Consider the following 27,210-nt stretch of genomic DNA (forward strand, 5'->3'; position numbering starts at 1 on the left):
GGACATGCTGATCGGTGCCATCCGATCTAGTGTAAATGTAATTAGTAGGTGAGACTCTTTGGTTCGATGTGACTAAAAGCTCGTAATCACATCCCTTTATTGTGAAATTGTATCTGCATCTGAATAGCGAAAGGATATGAACATGATACAACGAATTTTTTAGGCTCAAATAAAAATGTTAATGAAATTCACGGTGGAGTTACCGTGCGACCGGATGCCGTTATCCATAAAATGGAAAATGGTTTATATAGGCTTTAAATCTTAACAAATTAAGAGTTTGTGATTGCATACCCGATTAGAAGTTAAGTTGGTACCAACGATCGTGCACTTAAGTGTTTGGCTGGGAACATAGAGCTTTCGTTGGACTGCTGATAACGCAATTATATCCGTTATGTGCTTGATACTGTTAGGCTGAGCCATAAAATAGCAGGTACTCACGTTAAGCATATATTAATGTTAATCTATAGGATTAAAATTTAAATTAAAATAACAAAAATATTCCAAAAAAAAAAAAACAATTTAATTTCTTATCTTAGACTGTTATCATATGGTTCCTAATTATCATCATGGAAGAGTCATGAGCTTTTTATGACGTAATATTTTTTTATAATTTCTAAAACTCATATTCCTGACATATTTTGGACGCCAATTAGGGATATGATCATGTGCGCTCTGAAAATGTTTAAGAGTTGGTATTTTATACATACATATTAATCCGATCTAATAAATATCGAAAAACTTTCGTGGCAGCTAGTTTTTATTAAATAGCAATCCTAAATTGATTTAGTAAAATATATATATATTTCAAAAGCTAAAAACCCTAACAACACATTTGAAAAAAAAAAAAAATAATAATAATAATAAATGTATCCAAATTAGTTACATAAAAATATTTTTCTGTACTTATTTACACACACACATACAAACACATCTCCATATATTTACATATACATAAATATAAGCAGACTTTTCTAAGTTTCTAGTCCCTTTCGTATCTTCAAATAATTTTTTAAATAGACGAATACTTAGCTGCCCGATCAGCATGCTGATCAAGACCTTTAGCAGCATCTGATGTAGAAGCATGTGATTTACAGCTTCTTTTGCAGGAACCAGCGCTGTTTAAATTTGTCAAAGCAGTATCTTCATCTGCATCGGATTCAATCAATTTTTCAACTTCATTTTGTTTGTCATTATTAAAAACATTGCCATCTATGTCTATGTCTTCGTCATTGTCTACTTCATCATCATCCCCCTCATCATCATCATCCTCAGCACTATCCACTTGCATGCAATGCTGGTGACGTTGTGAAGGTGGCGTTTGTGTTGCCATATTAGTTTGGCCTAATCTTGAATATTTTGATGATTCTGAATCTATTGTGCATACAAAATTTGAGGAATTCGTTTCGATTCGTGTTTCCATTGTGTTTGCATTTTTTGATATCGCTGCTCCTGTTATTTTCAATTAAAATAATTTTGTAGTGTTAGGGTGAACTTATTTTGTGTGAATTTATTTTTGCTTTCCATTAACAGAGTAAATGAAATTTTTTTATGTTTTCGTGCACAGTTATTTTTTGTTTCTTTAAATAATTTAAAAATTTTGTGTAACACTTAGGAGTTTAAAAAATTTGTATGAATTAGTATTTCATTTTTAAAATATATCATTAAAATTAACATAACAGTGACTGCTTCTCAAATCGACAGCTGAGTGGAATATCAACCTATCTCGGTGGCGTCCTATTCAAGATTTGTTTCAAACACGCCAAATCTCAGAATTTGTTTCCTAAACAGCCTATTAAATTTCAAAAATATTGACTTTTGCTCAGACAGCGCGTTTTTGACTGAAATTTTAAGAACGGTGGTTCTTCGAACAAATCCTGAAATAGGGTATTCTTTAAAAAAAATTTGAATTGGGAGTTTTCGCAGCGACAGCCAAGATTGGATGATATTTCATTCAGCAATTGAAATAAAAATACATAGGTCTAATTTTGGATGGCAGACCCAGCTCTAATAGTAAAATATTGAAAGATGTTAGCATACTAAGCTCCAATGAAGTTTTCATTTTTGCCTGAAATTTTCCAGAATTAGTGGAGAAGAATGTCTAGAGCTCATATCGGCGGGGAATATATTATTTCTGATATATATAGCCAAATTTCGCGAATTAAGTCTAATTTTGGGCTCTATATGGAAATTTATTTTAGAGAACCATTCACGGATTTTAATGTTCAAAGGTACTTACTCTACCAACTTTAAATGGGAAAAACTATGAATAAAATATGCAAAGGTAACGCGGCTAATTAAAGTGGATAGTTCTGTAAGTTAAGTAGGTTAAGTTTAGTTAAGCATTCCTTTCCTTCATCATTGTGTAGGCTTACAAGTAAGATGGGTTTATTTCCCTTCCTTTCTAACGTATTGCCATTTGACACCGACCAAAGTGTCAAACCAGTGTGGGACGAAAGTTGGACACTAAACTAAAGCTGCAGTTATGCACCGACGTATGTAACGTACGTATACGTATGCCGTACGTACACACGTTTGAGCGAAATTTGTGTCCGTAGTGGCAACGAAGAAATGTTGCCATTGACCTATTTGAATGCATGCTTATGGAAAAATCAACTTTTTCTATTTTAATTTTTGATGTTGTAAAAGGCTGGAATTAATATTAAATAAGTATAAATATATTGCATATTTATAGTCTGCACTTTTACATAATTAATTCCACAATATTACAACGATCCAAACTTAGCGCGCAAAAGTTTACTAGCCAACTCTGTATAGTGAAGGAGTGATCAGCTGACAGGTTCTTACGGAAAAAATCAAAATTTTTTTGATTTCTACGTTTTGGGCTACGTACGTACGCGCGTTCAACGTCGGTGGGCTTTCGTTTACATTGTACATTAAAAAGATAGGTCGTGTCAGCTGACACGTTTTTTGTACATACGTTCGTGGGTAACGGCAGCTTAAGTGTCACAATTGCCGGGGTTGCTACCATCGCGATCAACGCAGGGATGCAAGAACTAAAGAAGAAAGGAGCACAACTTCAGATATGGGTTGATGTGATGGTAAATTTTTTGAAAAAATTTAGTATGAAATATATTGTAACGAATTTCTGAAAATTCCGCCTATTTGCAACCTTCCGCTTACGTTCGTGTCGCTAAACTGTTGAATAAAACACTTCAACATTCTGTATTAAAAATGGTCTTTATTAGTCTACTTTGGAAGTACTTCGCACTTAATCTTCACTTCGCAACTGATATCGTGCTTAAATCAACTGCTTGCTGCTTACTCAGCTTTCGCTCCTTTTATACTCTCTGCTGTCTCGTTCGCATATTTCTAGGCGTTTCTTCTTCCAGAATTTACTACTTAGTTACCAGATGCATATATGCAAGTGAATTTGTAGTTTATGGTCTCTCATATAGCCATATGCGTGTGTATATGTGAGTACTGATGATTGCATACTTTTGTGAGTATCTCAATTATATGCATATGAATTTGTATGTATGTGGGTAAATGATGATTAATGTGTTTATGTAGCTTGCTTTAATGTTTTTGTTGTTGTGCATTTACTTAGTACCAGCTTAGAGATGGTAATATTCGTCACAATATATTACATTAAATGGTACCATACGACAATTTTAAAAAGTCGTAGAATGTGGTATTCAAAGAATCCAAACACGGAAGTAAAGTTTTTTCACTCGTTCAATAGTTATCGGCGAAAAATAGTAGTTCAGCCACTAAACACCACACTATTTTATTCTACACAGTAGTACAACGTTGCCGAATAGCATATAAAAAATGAGATAAAACAAGCATTATGGTAACGTGAGCGCAGCCGTGAAAGAACAGTTGATACATATCTTATTTGGGAAAGAACTGAGGGGTTGGGTATATAAGCGACGCAATCTAAAGAACTAGTATTACATTTGATTTTAACACTTTGGAAATTATGAAAATCTACTACCATTTTTGTGGTAAATAAAGAGAACTTTGTTGTACAATATATTTAAGACCATTTGTTGGACTATTCAGTGACATGAACCGATAACAGAAGGCAAGAAATAATAAGCAAATAATCGAAACTCGTCACAATAGAAACTCCTCCTATATAAGTGATCACGTTGGTATGCTCTTTGAGAAAAATTGGTGATGGTGCTTGAATTCAAAATTAAACTGAATAAAGTTGGTGGCCTGGTAGGTAGGGTAATCACTGAAAAATTTATTAAGGAAACTTGGAAAATATTACGAGACATATTAAAAAAAAAGTTCACATGCTCAATCCCAATTACTACACCACAGCTTGTGGAGTCTGAACGAATATGTGCAATTTGGTAGAAAGTTCGATAGCAATCTATGAAGACTATCCAATAATATTGTCTTAAGGGTTTGTTGTTGTATGCAGAGTCTGTTTACAAAAAAGAGCTGCCACATATGAGCCTGAAAGCAAGGTGCAAGCGACTTGCGACATTCATGTGTAAATGTTTCTCATACTCGAAGGCCAGGTAACAACGCAGCTCAATCGCTGTGAGAACATTGTTCTCCCACTCTCTTTGTTTTTGGCTTTTATTTCTTAAAATTTTTTTGCCATATTTTTATGTTTTTCTTGATTTCTTCTTTTGTTATATTTTTTATATATTTTCTTTTTTTTAAGTTTTTTGTTTTTTTTTTTATTTTCTTGTTTTTTGGGTGTTCTTTAATTTTTTTCTTTTTTAATCATCATATCCTGAGGTGGGTGAAACAACACAAAATGGATTAGTAGTGAAGGGGAAATGATATCGAATGCGCAGTATCGATACAAAAAAAGCATTCAAACAATTAATTTCGATAACGAATGCAAATGCAATGGGAGTAGAGGGAACTCGCTGATACACAGTTTGAGGACCTAATAGTGCTCAACGCCATAGTTGCGATTCGCTGAAGGGTTATCTAATTCAAACGACACAGACACATTTGTCACATAAACCATTTGTGTGATGAAAACGATATATTTTGTGCAAATATCAAAGAGCCCTTGTAATATATCGCAATGGTTAAAAGTTGGTTGATTCTACGTCCTACAGGGATAGTCATGTCTGGAGATAGTCAGAGATGATCAAGCTTTACCGGAATCAATTTTATTTAATTTTTAGGATATTTCCTCCTTTGAAAAAAAAAATAGACTAAGCATGGTTGGTATATAAAATTTTATTAACATGATCGCTTTTTTTTTTTTGGAATTGAATTAAAATTATAGCTACATATCTCAATTGAATACACATACCCCGGTATACGGGTATACGTATTAAGAATACATTTGTATACCGACGGTTCAAAATTAACAGAAGAGGCCAGGTCTGCTTTCTACTTTATCGATCCAGAAATGCATAAGTAGATTCTACAGGCTGTCAAATTACAAATTACTGCAGCGTCTTTCAAGCGAAAATTAAAGCCGTGAAGAAAGCAGGAAAATTTTTTGAGGAAGTCAGCCTAAGCTGTAGTCGTGTCAATATATATATATTGATATTTAGGCAGCGATCATGGCAATAATCCCAAACAAAGTTTCGTCATGAAATTTCCTGGAAAGTAAAGAAACATTAGAAAACTTCGCTCAGGCCAGACCACACTTCTATACAGGTTTTCCGGTCATAAAGGGATAGGAAGGGAAGGTGCAGTAGTCGCTGAATCGATGTTTGGAAGAATTCAAAAGGAGACTGGAGTTTCATATGATTCATCAAGCAGTAAAGGCGTTCACAGATGAGCGCGGTGGCAAGATTTCTAAGACCATGTGCAAGTTCTGCAGCAGATTGAAAAAGTGGATCATATCTCTGAAAAGAGAAGACTTAAGGCTCACGATGGGCATACTAATTGTATATTGCGTTCTGCCGTGACATGCTTATAAGTATAAAATTTTTTCGGAAAAAGCTATCTATGCCATGACACCTATCAAAAAAATACCACGGTTAATTTCCTATAAAATTTCAGTGTAATTAGCAAAGTGAATTTTAAAAATTGTTCTCTATAATAACCAGTTCTCTGTCATTTTATTTCAAAAGCAGTCCCTGTTGGTTAAGATTATACCCCTTCAAATGCATTTTTTTAAATACTTAAAGTAAATAGAAATCACAATTAAATAAGCTTAAATCACACTGAATACCGATTTCAAATGCATTGAAATTTTGATCAATGATTATGGCACAGAAATGTTAGCAGCAATCACATTTTCTAAACAGTTACATACATTGACAACGATGAGCTTCATGACGATGATGATGATGTTGGTTATGGCGATGACAGCGGGGTAGGAAATATTTGATGCTAATAACAACAGATAGCGCATTGCATTCAAAAATGAAAAAAATATTGTTGTAAGCGGAAATTGAAAATGTTACCGTATAGTTGTTGAATTTTCGATAGAAAATGTTGAAAGAAGGATATAAAACACCGATTGAATGTTTCATTGTAGTTGGAACTGTGGTAAGGAAAATTGTTTTAGTTGTAGTTGTAGTTGTAGTAGTGGTAGTTTTGGTTTAATGGAATATTAAAGCGAGCCAGTGTTGCCACATTTTAAATATTGCACGGTTTTAATATTCGTATGAAATTTGAATTGAAGCAAGAAATTACATTTAAAAAATGTGTCACGCATATTAAATTTTTTTTAAATCTCAATTTGAGAAGCATTGGAGAATAAAATCTCTACACGAATATCAAAAGTTTTTCGCAAATGTATCTCAAATGAATGTTGACAGTTTTTTTCAAACTAAAAATCACATTTAGGAATGACGTTTTCGCAACTTCTCAGATACAGGAATTTTGCATTCTCAAACTCATCTCAAACATTCCTGGAACGACATGGAATTGAAATGTTCCTCTGAAGTTCATCTCAACTTATATTCAAATTGAGAGTTAATATTTGAGAGGAGTTCGAAAAATATTTTTTATGAATGATACTCAACGCGTCAAATGAAATAAAAAATTTGGGTTTCGTTCAACTTTCAAAAACTCTCGTGATGTTGTTTATTGGAATTTTATTCAAAAGGGGAGCTAGTAAAAAAATATGGCATCTTTGGTGCAATTTTTAACTCATGTGGGTGCTTATTGTACTAGCCACAGCTCAAACTGAATGATGGATTGATAGACATGCGTGTTTTGAAACATACACACACATACATACAAAAATGTAATCTTATCTATTTCTATTGCTGGAACGACTGAAATTAAGGTTTTGTTGAATGTTGAGTGTTATGTTTTTGTAGAGCATTTGGTTTAAATACAGCAACATCAGAGCGCCAATGATGCCAATTGTATACTTTCGATATCTCATGACAGTTGCTGTTGTTGTTGTTGTAGAATAATATTTTATGTCAGTAGTAGGGGTATAGAGTTGTTGTATACAGCCAGAAATGTTAAAGTGACACAAAATTTTCACATTCACTTAGTAGGACCAACAGTAACGTTTAAAACAACAATACGAATTATGTGAAACATGTTATGTACATCATACCGATCGGCTGATGGGGCAGCTCGCTTCCGTGTTATATGATACTCTCACGATTGCGTTCTATTTCCTCTGTCTCATTTTCCGGATCCAGACTGGATGTTGATGATACGCCACATATTTGCATTTCAATTTCAGCTAAACGATTTTCCAAATCCCATTGCTGTTGTGACAGTTTTGTATTTAATGCTTGATTTTCCGATTCTACGGTGTGAAGTCTTTCCCGTAAACGTTTAATTTCATCTTCTAAGGCTTCATGTGAACCAAGTAGAGGTGTGGTACCGCTACCACCGATGATGCCAGCGCTAGTAACAGAGAGACCACCGCCATAATCTAAATGCGTACTGGAATCGCAGATATGACCTATGAGGGATTTGAAGAAAGGTAATATAACAATTTATGAGTATTAGGATGAGATATACATATATAGGCTAAGAGATGGAAAGAAAAATAGATGGAAGAAATAAAGTAGAAAGAGAAAAGCAAAGAAGAAAAGAAATAGGGAAGTGGCAAAGAAATAGGCAATGTGAGGAGCAAGGTAAAGATAGAGATTAAGAGAAATGAGGTGGGCGAAAACGATAAGGAAAAGACGAAGAAAGGAAAGAAAAAAATACAAAACTAAATTAAGGATGTAAGGAAATTGAAATGAAAATGAAAAGGAAGAAAGAAGGATAAAATAAAATATGAAACGGTAGGGAAATGGAAGGAAAAAGAGGGAAAAGGTAAGAAAAATAGAATGAAAAAAAGGAAAAAAATGGAGAGTAAGGAGGAAAATGTAGGAAGAAGCATAATATAATTGAAGAGATAAATTGAAGCAGAAACAGGTTGATTAATTAAGGAAGGAAAATTAAAAAGAAAAAGAGACGTAGAGTGAGAGGAAAAAGTAGAAAGCAAAAGAGGGAGAATAACAAACAGAATGGAAGGAAAAAGAAAAAGGATAAGGAAAAGGATAAGGATAAGGAAAAAATAAGAAGACGGGGCAGAAAAATGAAATTAGAAGGAGAGGGAAAAAGCGACGGTGAAATAGAGAGCAAAAGAGAAGGGGAAGGAGAAAGGGCAGGTGTAGAAGAAGTTAAAAGGGAAGAAAAATAAGAAAAATGAAGAGAAGAAGATAAAGAAGGAAAAGGAGAAAAAGAAGGGCAAAATGAAATAAAAAAAAATAGCAAGGGTTAATAGCACGAGAAAATCTAACATGAGAAAACGTAGGAAAAGAGGGAAACAAAGGAAAAGAGACATAAAAAAGTGCAAAGAGAGAGGAAATGAGAAAAAAATTGTAATGAGATAAAAAAGTAGAAAGAGAGCAAGAGCGAGAAAAAAATGGCGGAGAGAAGAAATGAAATTAAAATTAGCAAAATATAAAAAATTTTACAAAACAAAAATTTTGTATTTTTATATCTCTCTGCTATAGCAGCTCCACGAACCTGGTCGACCTGGTTGCGACTGTGGTCTTGTCGTGTAGTGTGAGGTTGCTCTACTACGCGGTCGATCATCCGAACTATGTACACTCGGACTAACTGAACCTGGAGAGTCTGTAGCGCGTGTGATGCGTTCCGTAAAGGTGTGTGTTGAGCGAGGACTGGGGGCGCGACTGTAAAAAATAAGAAAGTGGACGTCCTTTTAATATTTGGTTTATTCCAATATATTATTATTAATTTGATAGCTTTAATTAATAAAAAATTGGTTTGGTAGCACCATGTATGAACCTAATTTAAATAAAAAAAGATGTTAAAAATCAACCAGAATATGATGTAATGGATTTTATCATTGAAATCACAGACAAAAATAATTCGGTCTGTGCGTCATTCTGGACCTATAGAAATAGCGTGATATTTTGGGCCGCATGGAACTATCAAAAAAAGTCAAAGCCGATTTGGGTTACAAAAGGTTAGGTTTAGGATTACTACGCTCGAAATACTTGATGGCATATCTGAATGTGGTTACACATGAACATTCCCAATTTTATGTGTCGAGCACCGTGGGTAATGTCTGATCTGTAATGTACTTCGAAAATATACTCAACAAATTGAAAACATAATTGAAATTATATATGTACGTATGTAGTCACGGAACGTGACAGGCAGGGCATCCGCAAGGGTTGGGACTACAATCCGAGGCGGTGATGAGAATTTGAGCTTCGAGCTATAGATATACAACGCCTTCATTCGTTTCAACTTAATTCAAGCTATGTACCACCAGGACTTTGAGAATGATCTTCGACTTAGAAAGATTATTGTGCCATCCTCTTCATCATCCAAGTCGAGCTCCCGAAGTAAATGCAGAACGGTGCTTAAAAGAGTTTATGTACCTATTTTCTAACTTAAGCGATCCAAGGATCCTTAGCCTTTTCTAGCAACGGCATGCTATTCTAGATTGATTTCTTCTGCAGTCTCATTTCCCCTGTCGCGTAACCGACAATGTGCGTAGTTTGTACATCTTGGTAATGAGTGAACAGTACCCTATGAGATTACCTGTAAAGCTGCTTTTTGCGAAGTTAACCATGGCATTAAAGCACTTTGTGCTTCATCCTACTATCTGTGATTTTGCCTGCCGCCGCAGTGGACTTTCATGCCAGTGTAATGTTTTTAGGCATGCCGCGTACAGTCTTGGACTTTCATACCAGTGCAATTTTCTGTACACGTGTCCTCCTGCCTGAACTCGTATCTTATTGTGTGAGACCCTATCGCCATGGCGAATTTGGGCTCTATGGGCTTTTAAGCCGATGTATTTCTGTACATTTCTTCTGCTTTATTATTTCCGCCCAACTTAGCTCCTTAGCTATTCAATTTGTCCACACGCTCAAAAACTGGTAATAATCTAATCTCAACTGAAGGCATTGCCTAGAGCTTCATCTGACTATCGCTGAAAGTACCGATGGTCTCACTTCTGTAGCCTCGTTAGATTGATCTCTGCCTAAAGTTTATGGCAATAGATTCGGCTGGAAAATGCTCAGATATTTTCCGTGTGGTATGGATATTTAGATTTCTGGGAATAAGATTACCGCTCCGATGATTTCTAGTGTTTTTGAACCATCAGTATACCATATAAGAGTGTGGTTTTGCTGGAGCGCTGGAATGTCGTCAATTTGCTATACACCTTTATCTTAACTCGCTGATGTCATCCAGGAAGCTGGATAAGTGGAATAGGCTTTCCTCTAACGAAATTATGTGCCTTTTTTAACTCAACCAAACTGGTTCGGTACGATGATACGCAATACCACCGAATATCATTGTTTTGCAGTTTGATGCCAGCAATTTGTAGGACTTTCATAATTTTTTTTGCAGTTTTTGTTTTACCCCTCCCTAGCAGTGCCTCAGCCATTAACATGATGGGTTCAAGCCGGAATGTGCACTTTTTGTTTACCATTCACAATTCTGTACTTCGGGACCTAAGATAAAATAATATGAGTTTTTTATGTTCTATCCTTTCAAAACGCAAACTTAGGATATATATGCAGCTGAGACGTTAACAGTGGTACCTCCACTTATTTTAAACCTTACTCCGTATTCTTGACCTTCTGGCAAAGAACACAGCGTTTACAACTGCAACCAGGCTCGGTGTCTCGGGGCAGCTTGAACGCCGGCCATATGGCCATGGTAGTAAAGCGTTATCAGTCACAAGAGGAACAGACTACCTTCTTCCCTATCCGCGCTTAGATTCTACAGGCTGCCAGATTACTGTAGCATTTTCCAAGCGGAAATATTAGCCGTAAACAAAGCCGTAGAAACACGGAAACAGAATAGCTTAAGCTGAAATGCTGTTAACTTTTATATTGCCAGTAAAGCAGAAACTAAGACAATAATATCGCATAGCACTGCATCTAAATGCATGCTAAGGTATAAGCAGTCTCTAGACAGAATCGGGACAGGGAGAAGCATTTATCTATATTGGGTCCCAGGGCATATGGGAATAGATGGGAATGAAAAGCAGATGAACTAGCTAAAAAGGGCGCTTCCCTTGAAGCTTGCTCCGTAGACGTCTTAATTAGACTGGGCGAGATTAAGAGAAGGCGACATGATCGACCAAGCGGGAAAGACGTGGGTTCAAGCGCGGGGCTGAAAAGTGCCGAAGATTATGTGCAGGTTTTACAACCTTAGGCTAACAAAGTTGCTTCTATCATTAAGAAGAGAGGACTGTAGACTCTGCCTTCTGCCGTCACATGTTTTTAAATTAGGCTTGGTCAGTGATAGCAGATGTAGGAAGTGCGGGCTGGATGAGGAAACGATCGAACACGTTCTGCGCTCGCGCTCTGTGCTTGTCAGGCTAAGACTCCAGCTATTGGGAGTGATACAGCTGTCAGATATAGAAGCAGCAACATAGGTCCTGGGTTTTGATAAGGTTTTTCTGTTTTATCATTAAAACAAACTTCTGGTAACACTACGGACTCATTCAGCCTATTTGAGGTCCCCATGGGCCGGACAGTTCAACCTAACCTAACCTTCCAAGGACGAACATATTCCTTTACTCAAAAGGGTGATCCGTACAGAACTTCGACTTCCATGAGATATATTCAATTATATGGCTTGGAAAATGTTGAGTACATACTTTGTCTTGAAGAGTATAAAGACTCTCTGATCAGATACAGATTGCATGAACTAAAAATATCCCTATGTAAATTTAAGGTAGATATATTTCATTTAAAGGTTTGCATTGGAAAAATCGGCCAAGTACATCGGCTCTTTTATTCTAAGAAAACTAAAGCTTTTAATTTCGTAGGATTTGCTGAATTTTTGATCTGGCATATATAATAACTATCTTTTTTTGGGTGCCTTTGCTGGGGATGTCTCGCCTTGCATACACCGGCATCATCCCAAAACGACGACTCGTAGGTGCTTGCACCCTCCCCCCAAATTGGGGCGGAGCCTCTTCGCTGTGACACATGGTAACGCGGCGGCGACCCTTTTTCCTCCCTATAACCAGATTTTCCTTATTCTCCCAGCTCCCCTCTGTCCCCCTTTCCCCTCACAGGGCCAAGTTTCTTATAAAGAGGGGCTATTTTTAGCTCAAGATCGGCCATACGTAGCGAACAGTCACACCCTGAAAAAGGTAACCATGCTTTGTCTGCAAATATGGCGGTTCTAGAAAGGACAAATCGATAAAACCCGTAATTCCGAGTGTCATATGGACCGTGCTCATGGGATGAATGGCACAACGTTAGTTTGTCTTATAACGGTGGCCTCCAGATACCGGACGCCCTGTGGTTGTAGCTAGTCTTGCTGGGATATTGGGGGCTATGTCCCAACTGACCTACCTTCCCCCACACTCGTGGGTATTTGTATATGGAAAACAAGTAAGGAAGGTTAAGTTCGGGTGTAACCGAACATTACATACTCAGTTGAGAGCTATGGTGACAACATAAGGGAAAATAACTATGTAGGAAAATGAACCGAGGGAAACCCTGGAATGTGTTTGTATGACATGCGTATCAAATGAAAGGCATTAAAGAGTATTTTATGAGGGAGTGGGCCATAGTTCTATAGGTGGACGCCATTTAGGGATATAGCCATAAAGGTGGATCAGGGTTGACTCAAGAATTTGTTTGTACGATATTGGTATCAAATGAAAGGTATTAATGAGAGTTTTAAAAGGGAGTGGTGGTAATTGTATATGTGAAGGCGTTTTCCAGATATCGACCAAAATATGGACCAGGGTGACCCAGAACATCATCTGTTGGATACCGCTAATTTATTTATATAAATAATACCTGCCAAGTTATCAAGAGTTTTTTATTTCGCCCTGTAGAACTTTTTCATTTTCTTCTGCTTAATATGGTAGGTGTCACAACCATTTTACAAAGTTTTTTCTAAAGTTATATTTCGCGTCAAGAAACCAATCCAATTACCTTACCATGTTTCATCCCTTTATTCGTATTTGGTATAGAATTATGGCATTTTTTTAATTTTTCGTAATTTTCGATATCGAAAAAGTGGGCGTGGTCATGGTCGGATTTCGTTCGCTTTTTATACCAAGATAAAGTGAGTTCAGATAAGTACGTGAACTAAGTTCAGTAAAGATATGTCGATTTTGGCTCAAGTTATCGTGTTAACGGCCATGCGGAAGGACAGACGGACGACTGTGTATAAAAGCTGGGCGTGGCATCAAACGATTTCGCCCAAATCTATGCCCCTACCAAATTTCAAAAGGATTGGTTAATTTTTGTTCGACTTATGGCGTTAAAAGTATCCTAGACAAATTAAATGAAAAAGGGCGGAGCCACTCCCGTTTTGAAATTTTCTTTTATTTTTGAATTTTGTTGCACCATATCATTACTGGAGTTGAATTTTGACATAATTTACTTATATACTGTAAAGATATTAAATTTTTTGTTAAAATTTTATTAAGAAAAAATTTTTTTTTTAAAGTGGGCGTGGTCGGTCTCCAATTTTGCTAATTTTTATTAAGCGTACGCATAGTAATAGGAGTAATATTTCTGCCAAATTTCATCATGATATCTTTAACGACTGCCAAATGACAGCTTGCAAAACTTTTAAATTACATTCTTTTAAAAGTGGGCGGTGCCACGCCCATTGTCCAAAACTTTACTAATTTTCTATTCTGCGTCATAAGCTCAACTCACCTACCAAGTTTCATCGCTTTATCTGTCTTTGGTAATGAATTATCGCACTTTTTCGGTTTTTCGAAATTTTCGATATCGAAAAAGTGGGCGTGGTTATAGTCAGATATCGTTCATTTTAAATAGCGATCTGAGATGAGTGCTCAGGAGCCTACATACCAAATTTCATCAAGATACCTCAAAATTTACTCAAGTTATCGTGTTAACGGCGGACGGACGGACATGGCTCAATCAAATTTTTTTTCGATCCTGATGATTTTGATATATGGAAGTCTATATCTATCTCGATTCCTTTATACCTGTACAACCAACCGTTATCCAATCAAACTTAATATACTCTGTGAGCTCTGCTCAACTGAGTATAAAAATTATAACCAATTAAACCAAAATGCAACTGAGCAGCTCCCAAGGGACCAGGTCGATTACGTCCTTTCTTTGCAAACGGAAACAGGTGTCGCCACAGACATGCCGGGGCGGAATAGTACTCTGCATGACGTGGAGATAGCAGATATGGAGACAGCCAGGCAGCCCTGTTTGCCTTGCAATCCTACACAGTTACATCTAAGCTAGTGGATGACTGCACTGAAATCCTTAATGACCTGGGAGCCAAGAGCAAAGGTTTGTTAGGATGGGTTCCCGGACATCAGGGACATGAGGGTGATGAACATGCAGATTACCTAGCAAAGCAGGGTGTTATAACAGCATCCTATGGCCCAGAGCCCTTCTGTGGATTCACAAAAGCACACACTAGGGAAGCCATAACAACTTCCCTGTCCCCATACAAAGCGGTTTGAGAATGCCCCAAGCCCAATAGTTTTTTGTATTGCTTAACTGAGTAATGTGAATATACATATATTATAAAATATTATGTTTATAAATAATTTGACATATATTTACCGTATTTTGGCTATTTTATTTCGTGTGTCAAATGTGACTCATGAACGTAGCAAAAACAATTTCGTTTACCACGTTCAGTGAGTGAACATATAGGACCGTAAGAAATACTTTGCATGATAGATAAGTTTTCGGGTCACAATAACGGTAAATTGATATATAAATATCAAAAGCGTGTATTAGTGTGCGTTTTTGTTTAATTGAAGTTCGAAGTATATACTAAAATTGGAGAAAATGGCTAACAAAAGATTTACGACAGAAGAACTGATCCAATATTTAGAAAACTCTGATGATGAAGCATTTAGTGATGGAAGTGACGAAGAATACCTCCTCAGTGATGAAAATGAAGAATACGATGATACAGAGGAAATTGCACACATTATAACAATAAGGCAAAATAGAAGTGAGGTGCCTTTACGACCATTGGAAGCCTCTTCGACATCTAACGCAGCGAATTTGCAATGGAATAGAGATGTTTTGCGTTTGGGGAGAGACATATTTACTGGTAGTCACGGTGTACAAAATATTTCCGCTATTACTGAAGATGGAAGAATTAGTTTAGAGAAATCCTATTCTTATTTTATACCTGATGATTTAATTGAAGAAATGGTTATTCACACTAATAATTACGCTCAGTTATTGAAGGAAGTACGCACTGCACAATTTAGTCGAATGACGAGGTGGAAAGATGTCAGCAGAGAGGAGTTGAAATTATATTTTGGAGTCATTATGTGTATGGGTTTGAATCATAAGCCATCAATCGAGCGCTATTCGAAATTGGACGTTCTTTATTATGTTCCTCTTTTGCACAGAATAAATATGTCACGCAACAGGTTCTGCTCAATTCTAAGGTGTTGGCATTTTACAGAGGTTCAAATAGGCGTTATTGGAGAACAAAGAATTCATAAAATAGAGCCACTTATACATAATGTGATAAATAATTTTCCCAGCCTATATGTACCTTCCGATATTATAGTAGTTCATGAATCTATGGTGAAGTTTTATGGAAAATTGCTTATAAAAACTTACAACCCGGCAAAAACCAATCGCTATGGCATGATAATATATAAAGCCTGTGCTGTAAATATTTACACGTGGTCCTACCAAGTTTATGATGGAGGGTTGCAGCAGTTAGAAGGTCTGGATAAACCTAGATCAACAGTAGTGCATCTCACAGGATCACTGTTAGATGAAGGTCGTGTTGTTGTTTCTCACAACTACTGTACAAGCTTGCCATTAGCTGAGTTCCTAAAAAGCCGCAAAACTGATTTGGTTTGAACTTTACGTAAAAATAAAAGGAATTTGCCAGAGGAGGTGGTAAAAGCGAAGCTAAAGAGAGAGCGACCAAATAGCTAGACAAAAAGATAATCTATATACAACATGCCATGGAGATAGTATGTCTAAAGTGCGTACAAAAATGGCGGTGTTATAAAACCAGATGCCCTAATTGACTATAATGAAGCAAAAAAATGGATTGATATTTCAGATCAACTTGCATCTTTCCATTCTCCGTTACGTAAAAGTTTAAATTAGTATAATAATAGCAATTGATTTGCTATTTCAAATCGCTGTTGTCGATACTAGATGAGTTTACAACGAGTTGGTAGACGGCCCTAAGTTGACAGTTTTACAAATACAAGAAAATCTAGTCCGACATTTTCTAGGACCAGCAGCATTAACGGTTGAACATAACCTTATTCAAAGGCCTTCAATTTCCCCAAGCACTTCAGGAACTTCAAATCATTTTCCTGCACATAGCCGGCAAGAAATTCCACGAAATATTAACAACAAACTCGTTCGAAAAAGATGTACTGGGTGCTACATCAAATTGAAAAATCAGGTATAATTGGCTAGGAAAGCAAAACAAGTCCATACTGAGTGCATAATGTGTAAAAAGGCCTTTTGCTTGGAATGCTATAACGAGAAACACGCTTGATTTTATTAATTTATATGACTAAAAAGATTCTCTTTTGTATTTAATTTTTATATATTTCATGTTTCTTCTACCGAATAAAAGGCTACTATCAGAAAAAAAATTTCGAAATTTTCTTTCATTTTCCTAAAGTTTAGGTCTTTTGATATACGCTAACATAGAATACACAAATATATAACAACACGATCATAACAAGAAAGCTGCTCTAAATTGCATAGAGAAATGTGACATGTGACTCATGAACTTATTTCAATACGCTCTCGTGAGGCACATATGACTCATTGGACAGGGAAGTTGATAAGTAACTGGGGCACTAAACAATTCAGAAATCACTCGATTGACTGAGCAGGGAAAAGAGAGGCCAAACTGTTTATACTTCCTGCGATGAAAGTATCAACCAAACTCTCACTGGGTACTATACGGGACACTGTGGTCTTCGATATCACCTAAGTAAGTTAGATCTAGCCGACAATCAAATTTGTCGTTTTTGTGAGCTGGAGAATGAAAGGCCGGCTCACATTCTCTGCAAATGCGTCGCTCTGGAAAGGCAGAGACTCTACCATCTAGGTGATGCGACTCTTAATCCCTTTGTGATATGAGGTAAAAAGCCTGAAGAGGTACTTAGATACATCAAAAGCCTCCAGATACAAAATTAGGCTGAAATGACATGCACACTAAATTTGCACAAAGGTTCAGGCCTAATAATAAAAATAATAATAACAATTTAATAACTCACCTATAAGATACACTTTGTTGTTGCAATTGTTGTTGATGCTGCAGCTGTTGCTGTTGTTGTGAAGAGGAGAGTGCTGTTGGCGGTGGCAGCCACATATCCTCTAACGTAGTACGTCCACAACTCTCCACCAAACCAGGCGTCGATTGGCAGCGTCCCATAGCAACTACATTAAAGTATTTTACTATATTGTCAAATGCGCAAAAACGGTTGGATATACAATAACAAAACAAACAAAACGAATCAATTTTTTGGGCAAGGAAGTTGTGTATTTTGTAATTAAGGATTAAATGATGTTGTTTTTGTTTTTTTTTTTTGACAGTAGGCATGTTAAAGTAAAACTTGGATTAATCCTAATTTATTAACTAACTGAGCATAAACAAACGTACATAAATCTAAAATCTGGAAAGGATCACTAATGATAAGGTGAAATTTTAGTAGAGCTTATAAATAATTTTTGGTTGTTTTTTTACCTTTTTCTAATGGCGCCTTTTTGTATTTCTCTAAACGTTTCACAGCAATCGATTCGAGTTTCACACGCGCTGCTGGATATTCTTTCAATACATCCCACATATCCTTTTTACTCAGCACGAAGAGGTCGCTATAGCCCACCGAACGTACTGAGGCAGTGCGACGATTACCTAAGTTTTTGTTTTGAAATATTTATAAAATATAGGAAGCAGAAAAGATAAAATTAATATGCTGGTTTTATTGCTGTACGTCTGGGCATGTTTGTGAAAATTTGTTACATGCAAAAAATTAAAAGAATACTGAAAGCTATGAGGTGCAACTATTGAGTGGGTGTGTTTCTTGTTTTTTATTTTCGATATTAAAAAAAAACTCACATAACTCTGTAACTAAAACTTTGAAAATTCGAAAACGATTTACGAAAATGTCACACTTTTTTTGAAGTTCCCTGAACTCTTTCAGTATGCAATTCTATAGTCCAATCAATTTTAATCTAATCAAGTACAAGTTATAAGTATCTCCAAATTTACTATAATTTTTGTTTAGAGTTTTTTTCCGAAAGGTGTCTCAGATTTTTCTCCATACAAAATCTGAACTTTTTTTTGTAAAGAAGAAAATCTGAATTTGTAAAAGCTTCTCTTAAAATATTGTAAATAAAAATGAAGAATTTAGTTAAGGAAATTTAATATAAATTTCGAATGCTATTTTTCCGTTGACTACTGTAGTAAAATTTATCAAACCGGCACTAAGAAATTTTCTGAGATTATCTTACAAAACTAAAAAACCAAAAGTTACCAATACAATTTAATTTCATGTACTCGGTAGAAATGTGTATGAAAAATGATAATCATTATCATTCGCTTTACTTTCAGAATACGGTTCGGCTTTCGGATTCGGTTCTAGTTTTGCTCAAAGTCTGGTACCCGTTTTGGTTCGGCTTTATTTTCGGTTCCAGTTCAGCTCTCCTATTTGGTTCTAGTTTCGGTTAGGTCAGATTCCTTACTCCGTTATAGATTTGGTTTCATATTCTGTACCGGTTTCCGTTTTTCCAGTTTTCCAATTTCCAGTAGCGGTTCTAATTCTTTCCTTAGTTTTGGTTCGGATTTCGGTTTCTGTCCCGAAATTTTTTTGCGGTTTTGGTTCGAATTTGATTAACGGTTACGACTTCAAGTTCAAATCTGATCTCGTTCTAATTTTGGTTATCCTTTTGGTTCGAATTCGAGTACGGTTGCGGTTTCAAATTCAGTTCTGAGATCGACTCTAATTTTGGCTCATTTTTGCCGGATTTCGGTTTTTGTCTGGATATCAATTCAGATTCTGTTCCGATCGATTTTGCCTCCTAGTTTGGGGTTCAGTTCTGGATTACGTTTCTGTCATTGTTTCGGAAGCGAATTTTTTCTCAGCCGCACTTTCGGTTCGAGTGCATTTCTAGTTTTGGTTTCGAATTCAAATCTGAATTCAGTTCCAGCATTAGTTTCGGTTTGGTCCGATTTTTGTTTTTGCAAGGATTTTAGTTCATACTCAGTACCCATTTGCATATAGATTATATTCCAAATCCGGTTCCGAATTCAGTTTTGGGTTATGTTCCACTTTTGTTTCCCGTTTCAGTTTTTTCAGATTTCTGTTCAGATTCGGTGCCGTTTCCAATTCAGTTTCGATTTCGGTTATAGATTCGGTCACGTCCAATTTTGACTCCGGCTCGATTTCGTTTCAAGTTTAATCTCCTTTTCCGGTTTCGAATTCGATTCCCGTATCAGTTGAGTTTGGTCCTTAACGAAGTACTGTTCTGATTTTACGTTCAGCTTCCATTCCAGTTCAGGTCCACTTTTTTGCAGTTGCCCCAATGCTTGCGAATTCATTTGTGGACTCTGTTACATTTTGGTGGGAATTTCGGTTTTTTTGGATTTCTATTCAGATTGGGTTTTATTTTTGACTTCAGTTTCGATTCGGTTACGGATTTTGTTCGTGTTCTAGTTTTGAATATGGTTTCGAATTCACATTAGGACTCGTACTCCGACTCGATCTCGTTTCAGGTTTTGTTAGCTTTTCCGGTTTCGAATTCGATTTCTGTATCGGTTTGAGGTCCGTTCTCAACTAGGCTCCGTTTTTGTACTGTGCTCGAGTGCACCTTCATTCTGGTTTCGGACACAATTTCAGTGCCCATTGTAGCTCCAGATCCGAATTAAGTTCTGGACTCGGTTTCCATTTTGGTTCCGGTTTCTGAGCTTTTCTGGATATCAGTTCTGTTTTTGTTCAGTTCTGACTCCAATTAAGAATTCTGCTTTGGATTTGGACCCGATTTTGTTTGATATTTTTATCTCTCTGTCGCTTTTGAACTCCATTCTATTATCGGTTTTTAATTCAGTTCTTCAAAGAGTTTCGATTTTGGTTCCGGTTTTGACTTAAGTTTCAATTCCGGTTGTGGAATGGAAATTGGTCGACATTTTTCCATTCTTGTTCGGGACTTTCAGCTCCGTATCCTTATCTAGATCAGCACTGTTTGTTCCGGTATCAGTTTTTGGCCGAAGTTCAGTCGGATTAAGTTCCGGCGGTTTCGACCAAAGTCTCGCTCTAATTTCCTTCCTCCGGTTTCGGTTTCGACTCGGTTCCGGCTCCAGTTTTGACTCTACTTTCGAAACCAGGGCATGGATTACGTTCTACGATCAGAGACTGATAATCATTTTCATTTCAAGGATAACTATGCAACAGTCAAACTCTTTATAAAAATTATAATAAGTTATGAATCTAATGAGTACTGTTTGTCGCTAGTTCAGATACTGTGTTAACCCGATCCACAATTTCGGAGCTATTTTGGTTTAGAAGTTTTGAGTTTCGATATCGGATCGTAAAACGTAATACGGGCTCAGTTCAGAACTCGAACCTGCCTTCGTTCCAGGTTTCGGTCCGGTTTCGGCCCTAGTTCCATGTTTGTTTCGGGTTCCGGTTTTGGTTTCGGTAGAGGTTTTAACTCTGATTTCGGTTCTTTGGTCGGTTCCGGTTTAGGTTATGTTTTCGATCCCTATTTGGTTTCAGTGCCGGTTCTGGTTTTTGTGTCAGTTCCGGTTAGGGTTTCGATTCCGATTTATGTTTGGCTCTGGTTACGGTCGCTGATCCTTTTTCTGTGTTGGTTCCGGTTAGGCTTTGGTTTCGTTATCGGTTTCGGTACCGGTTTGGGTTTGGTTTCGTTTCGGGTTTCGGTGCCGGTTCCGGTTTTTGTGCCCCTTCCATGTTCGGTTTCAGCTCCGATTTCTGTGTAGGTTCCAGGTACAGTTCTGGTTCCGCTTTCTCTGTCGGTTCCGGTTTGGTTTTGCTTTCTGGTCTCCTTTCCGGTTTCGGTTTCGGTGTTGGTTCCAGGTTCCGGGGGTTATCTAATGTTTTTTAAAATAATAATTGTAATGTTTTTTCCAGATAAAAATTAAAATTGTAAAATAAATGCCAAATTGAATATTAATAATTTTTACTTATATATTTTTTTGTTTGTCGGTTTGATATTTCAATTTTGTTTTTTTTTTTTTTTATTTATATTTTTTTTTTAATTATGAATGCATCGAAATCCGATTAGTCAAAATTTTTCTATTAAATTGTTCTTGCTTTCCGAATAAAGCTAATAGAGCAAATTAAATGCGATATTTCGATTGTAATTTGTATTGAGTTCATTTGTATATTTGATATAAAAAAGGGAAATGCAAAAAAACATAAAGCCACATAACTACACGTATATGAAGTTTTGGGAAAAAAGTGCAAAAACCCAAGCAAAATAATAAAGAAAAATTGCTTTGATATTTGTGATTGCATTAAAACAAACAAGTTTGCAAAAACTAGGAAAAAAAAATTTGTAGTGAATGCAAAAAAGTGTGTTGATAAAAAACAAAAGTGTAAAAAAATGAGGACAAGAGTTCAGTTACTGCCAGGCAAAGCAATACAACGAGGAAGATTTAACGGAAATAAAATATGCGTTCTACAATTAGGTCTGCATGAATTTAGTATTTGTGTGAATGTTAGCCTTTTTTATCAACTTTGAATTTTTCAATTTTTTTGGAAACTTTTTTATGAGCAGATTTTTTTGTTTTGGAGAATTGCATTTAAATTTTTGATCGCGAAATTTTTCACTTTTTTATGTGATACGATTTTACCTGTTTGTATTATATACTAAAGATATATGTATATGCTATGTAGAAGAATTTTATTTAATGATAGACCTATTTATGCATATGTACACATACATTATCTTATTATCTGTGAAATTGCAGCTGAGAACAAAAAAAAAAAAAAACAAAAACAAATAAAAAACATTTAGTTCTTAATAATACATACAACACTTCCATAAATAAATATTTTTATTATTGTTCGAATCACTGAACTGTGTCACAAATAAACGTAAATTCAAATTGGTTGACTGAATCTTAGTTCGCGCTGCTTTTATACTCTCAGTTCCCTCGTTCGCCTATTTCTCCCAGGGTTCAGATTTTTCGTGAATTATTACTTATCTTATACCTCTGCATCTCATTTTCACTGTTGTCTTCAATGTATATGTGTGTATAAGCCTGAGTTATGTGCGTTCTTTATTTCTGTGTACATATGTATATATGCTCCTGCTTTTTATTTTATCTGCTTGCCAGAATTTAATACCAGTGAATAGTGACGTATCGAAACTGCTAATATTCGCAACAATATGTTTTTAATAATTAAGATAATTGTTTGTATATATGTGTGTAGGTATATAGTAGAAGAAATATGCACAAGCCTATAAAGCAAAGACTGCATTAAACTGTTACCCTGAAAAGGAAGTTCGGTTTATGACGGATTAAAAAGGATATCTTAGAATAAAACAAGTAAGGACGGGGCTGAACAATAATCTTATCCCGTTCGTAATCTTCAAATAATCGAATGTATAAGATAAGAAATATATAGTGAACAGATGTAAATACCTAAACGATTTTTAAAATAAATATAAAATAAAAAATGGCAAAAAACACATACATTATCTTATTATCTGTGAAATTGCAGCTGAGAACAAAAAAAAAAAAAAAAACAAAAACAAATAAAAAACATTTAGTTCTTAATAATACATACAACACTTCCATAAATAAATATTTTTATTATTGTTCGAATCACTGAACTGTGTCACAAATAAACGTAAATTCAAATTGGTTGACTGAATCTTAGTTCGCGCTGCTTTTATACTCTCAGTTCCCTCGTTCGCCTATTTCTCCCAGGGTTCAGATTTTTCGTGAATTATTACTTATCTTATACCTCTGCATCTCATTTTCACTGTTGTCTTCAATGTATATGTGTGTATAAGCCTGAGTTATGTGCGTTCTTTATTTCTGTGTACATATGTATATATGCTCCTGCTTTTTATTTTATCTGCTTGCCAGAATTTAATACCAGTGAATAGTGACGTATCGAAACTGCTAATATTCGGAACAATATGTTTTTAATAATTAAGATAATTGTTTGTATATATGTGTGTAGGTATATAGTAGAAGAAATATGCACAAGCCTATAAAGCAAAGACTGCATTAAACTGTTACCCTGAAAAGGAAGTTCGGTTTATGACGGATTAAAAACGATATCTTAGAATAAAACAAGTAAGGACGGGGCTGAACAATAATCTTATCCCGTTCGTAATCTTCAAATAATCGAATGTATAAGATAAGAAATATATAGTGAACAGATGTAAATACCTAAACGATTTTTAAAATAAATATAAAATAAAAAATGGCAAAAAACCCCCTTATCTGAACGACCGGTTGTATGGGATATATGTTATATATAGCTCCGATCGAAATGATTTTTACAGGAAATCTTCTATGATATATTAGAATATACATCACCGAGTTTCACGTCTTTATATTGGAAACTAAGGGAGAAATAGCCAAAAATCTTTCTATCTGACGATCGGTTGTATGGGATAGGTATATACTATATACATATAGCTCCGATCAAAGTGATTTTTTCAGGAAGTTTTCTATGATATTTTAGAATAAATATCACCAAGTTCAACGATTTTATATTGGAAATTAAGGGAGAAATTGCTAAAAATCTCTATCTGAACGATAGGTTCTATGGGATATAACTATATATAGCTCCGATCAAAGTGATTTTTCAGGATATTTTCTATGACATATTAGAATATATGTCACCGAGGTTCACGAAATTGCGGCAGGAATGACCAAAATCGTCTTATCTGAACGATCGGTTGAATGAGAGATATAACTTAACAAGGGGGCAGACACACTTACTTGTAAGAATGTGCTGACACCACACTTCAACAACACACAAGCAAAGCCAACGTAGGTAATTGATCCGATATCATATTGCGTAAGCACACAAAATGCAATCCATGGGAACTGCAGCGTAAGCGATATGATATGCGGACAAAATGCAAGTCGTGTGATTCGCCACGCAAGCGATAAAATATTATTTTGGCCAATCGTGGGAAGTGCAGTGTCAGCAATTATGAAATCACTTAGACTAAGGTAGAAGCTTAGAGCTTAGTTTAAGTTAATGATAGAGTCAGTCTGTTTTTGACATTGAAGGGAAATAAATGGTAAATATTGTTAAGCGGAAAAACCTATTTTTATTTGGATCTTTTCAGGTTGCAATGGGGCCGCGGGGCGGCCCCCAACTTTAACTTTTTGGAGCCCTAGTCCTTGGGCTCCTTAACTGGCGCCCGAGCAGGGACCCACTTGCAAGTGGGTCCTTCGAAAAGGACCTCCTTAAATGTGAGGTCCATAGTGATTAGTGACAAAGTGATAGTGATAGTGGACTGCTAAGAAAAAAATAAAAATAGAAATTTTACCGATAAAGGAATAAAAAATATATAGAGAGGCAAGACCTCAGCTTAGATAATTTAAGGCTTGTACAGCCAATAACGAAAATACCAAAACCGAGATTCACCTTAGAGGGGACCCTCCGGTTATAACGATAGCTTAACTCTGCGATTCCCTTCGGGACCCTCCAGGGTATAAAAGCTCCTCTCCCCAGGAGAGGTAAAACGAATAATAAAAAAACACAAGTGAATAACAAAAAGTTGAGTGAATAGTGATGCTACACGCAATAAATTACTACGTCCAATCCTAAAAGCCCTCAGAGGGCTATACAGGAATAATATCAAAAGAAGCGAGCCTGTGACCCCTAAGATACTTTGGCGCGCGAATAAAATTCAACACGAAAATTGAAACATTTTATAAGTGAATTATCCTACGGCCCCACTATTGCTATTCCAAGTGCACGTATAATCACACTGGCTGGGTGAGTCCGTATACCTATACTTCTAGGACGGACCTCACCATACCAAAAGCCGAAAAATGGTTAACGACTCCTGTGACCGTGTCATGTACACAAACATTTTTTTTGCAATATGCAACTTGCCGCTCCCTTCAGGATACGGCAAAAATTTCCTTCTGAAAAAGTTAACATGAGCGTACACATAAGAACACACTTGGGCCGACTTTAAAAGTTAACCCGAGCGTACACATAAGAACACACTTGGGCCGGCTTATCCTTTTGTGGAGTTTCCAGGGTACACATCAGCACACACTGGAAACGGTCACTCGTTACTTGCGATACTTTCAGCGTACCCATAAGAACACGCTAAAGATTCGCAATATGTCCAGAGCGTTGTGGAGCAACTGTGCCTTAGTGGGTTGCCTTCAATCTGATTGTCGACGACTAAAAAGGAGTGACACAGCCTCCCCTGACCAAAACCATAATTATTTAAAGACTAATGTACTGTGAAACGCCAACTTGGTACATGTGGCCGTTGCCATAAGAACACGGTAAAAGTTTTACAAATGTAACTAAAGTCCTTTTTTTCTTTGCAGGAAACTGTCAAAGTGTAAGGACAACCTTAAAACTAAAACAAAAAACAAACAAATCGTCTGTGCTATAAGGACTATCCCGTCAGGTGATCGCGAACGCCGGTAAGTAACACAAAAAAAAAATATAAAAACAATTTTTAAAGAGCCACCGTGTGCCAAATTAAAATTTAAAAATATATTTTTTAATCTCAAACTAAATTTTTTTTTATCTGAAATGGACGCTTTAGCCACGAAAGTCTATGAACTTAATGGGGGCATCAATGCTCTCCTCGAGCAGATTAGGCGGCTTGAGACACGCCTTGGGGGTATAGAAAGCAACGGTGTTGCTCTGAACTCTAGGCTAGGGAAAATTGAATGCAATAACGCGAGTTTAGAACAAAATCTTGCGAGAATCGATAAGCGATTGGGAAGAGTAGAACAGGGAGGCGTAAGAACGCAGCCACAGGGGGTATTGGCAGCGGTGCGAACACCACTGTCGGAGCAAAACCTAAAGGATATTGGCAGACTTCCCGACTGCGTGAAGGAGATGCAAGTTTTTGAAGTCAGCCCTTCTCAATACATCTCTTGGGTTCACAGCGTTGAAGGAATTCTGTCGGACTACGATATCGTCAAGGAAAGGCCCCTGTATCGTGCCATCCTGCAACATATTAGGCAAAAAATCCGTGGCTTTGTCGATGCAGCATTGGTAGCGTATAATGTTTTCGATAGCGATTGGGTATAAATAAAAAGGGTATTATCGCTGCATTACGCAGACAAAAGGGACAATCGGACTTTAGAGCACCAACTGAATCAGCTAGCTCAGAGAGGTTCAAAACTAGATGATTTCTACGCAACGGTCAATCATCAGTTGTCTCTAATAGTGAACAAAATCAAGTGCGATGACTATAGCCAGGAAACCGTGTCGGTCCTTGTGGAAACGTACCGTAACAGGGCACTTGATGTTTTCATACGGGGCCTCAGTCCAGAATTGTCGCGTATGCTTATAGTGCAGAAGCCAAAAATACTGCCAGAAGTGTACACGGCCTGCCTTGACATCCAGAACCTAACGTTAAGGAACACAATAGTCCATGCAAACACTCCAAATAGAGTAGTTGTCCCCACTAATACCCTGTCGCAAGTTACTCAGAGACCCCCGTTACCTCCTCGATCACGGTCTGCATACAACTGGACGAATCGGAACAATACTCAAGGGAATGGCCGGTCATCCTACAACAGATTCCAAGGCAATCAAGGGACGAACACCGCACCTCCTGCTAGACCCGCAGCCCCAAAACCTGTGGAAAGAATGGATGTCGACGTCAGTGTTCAAACCAGACA

At 36.5% G+C, this 27,210-nt stretch overlaps 1 protein-coding gene across 24 annotated transcripts in view; it reads right to left on the reverse strand.

The window, feature by feature from the left end:
• Nucleotides 1–1,313: 1,313 nt before the first annotated feature.
• LOC137244961 (cyclic nucleotide-gated channel alpha-3) overlaps nucleotides 1,314–27,210 on the reverse strand; it is a 978,574-nt gene continuing 952,677 nt past the window's right edge. For 23 of the 24 annotated variants that reach the window (XM_067774813.1, XM_067774812.1, XM_067774808.1 and 20 more), the window contains 5 exons: nucleotides 18,073–18,240; nucleotides 17,603–17,783; nucleotides 8,890–9,056; nucleotides 7,475–7,831; nucleotides 1,314–1,449 (listed from right to left, as the gene is read on the reverse strand). In XM_067774813.1, coding sequence (XP_067630914.1) covers nucleotides 7,506–7,831; nucleotides 8,890–9,056; nucleotides 17,603–17,783; nucleotides 18,073–18,240 — 842 coding nt within the window. In that variant the 3' untranslated portion in view covers nucleotides 1,314–1,449; nucleotides 7,475–7,505. The remainder of the gene's footprint in view (nucleotides 1,450–7,474; nucleotides 7,832–8,889; nucleotides 9,057–17,602; nucleotides 17,784–18,072; nucleotides 18,241–27,210) is intronic. The other variant, XM_067774790.1, reaches the window with a different exon arrangement.

The sequence above is a fragment of the Eurosta solidaginis genome, chromosome 3, assembly GCF_040869045.1.
Source record: "Eurosta solidaginis isolate ZX-2024a chromosome 3, ASM4086904v1, whole genome shotgun sequence".
Taxonomy (NCBI): Eukaryota; Metazoa; Arthropoda; class Insecta; order Diptera; family Tephritidae; genus Eurosta; species Eurosta solidaginis.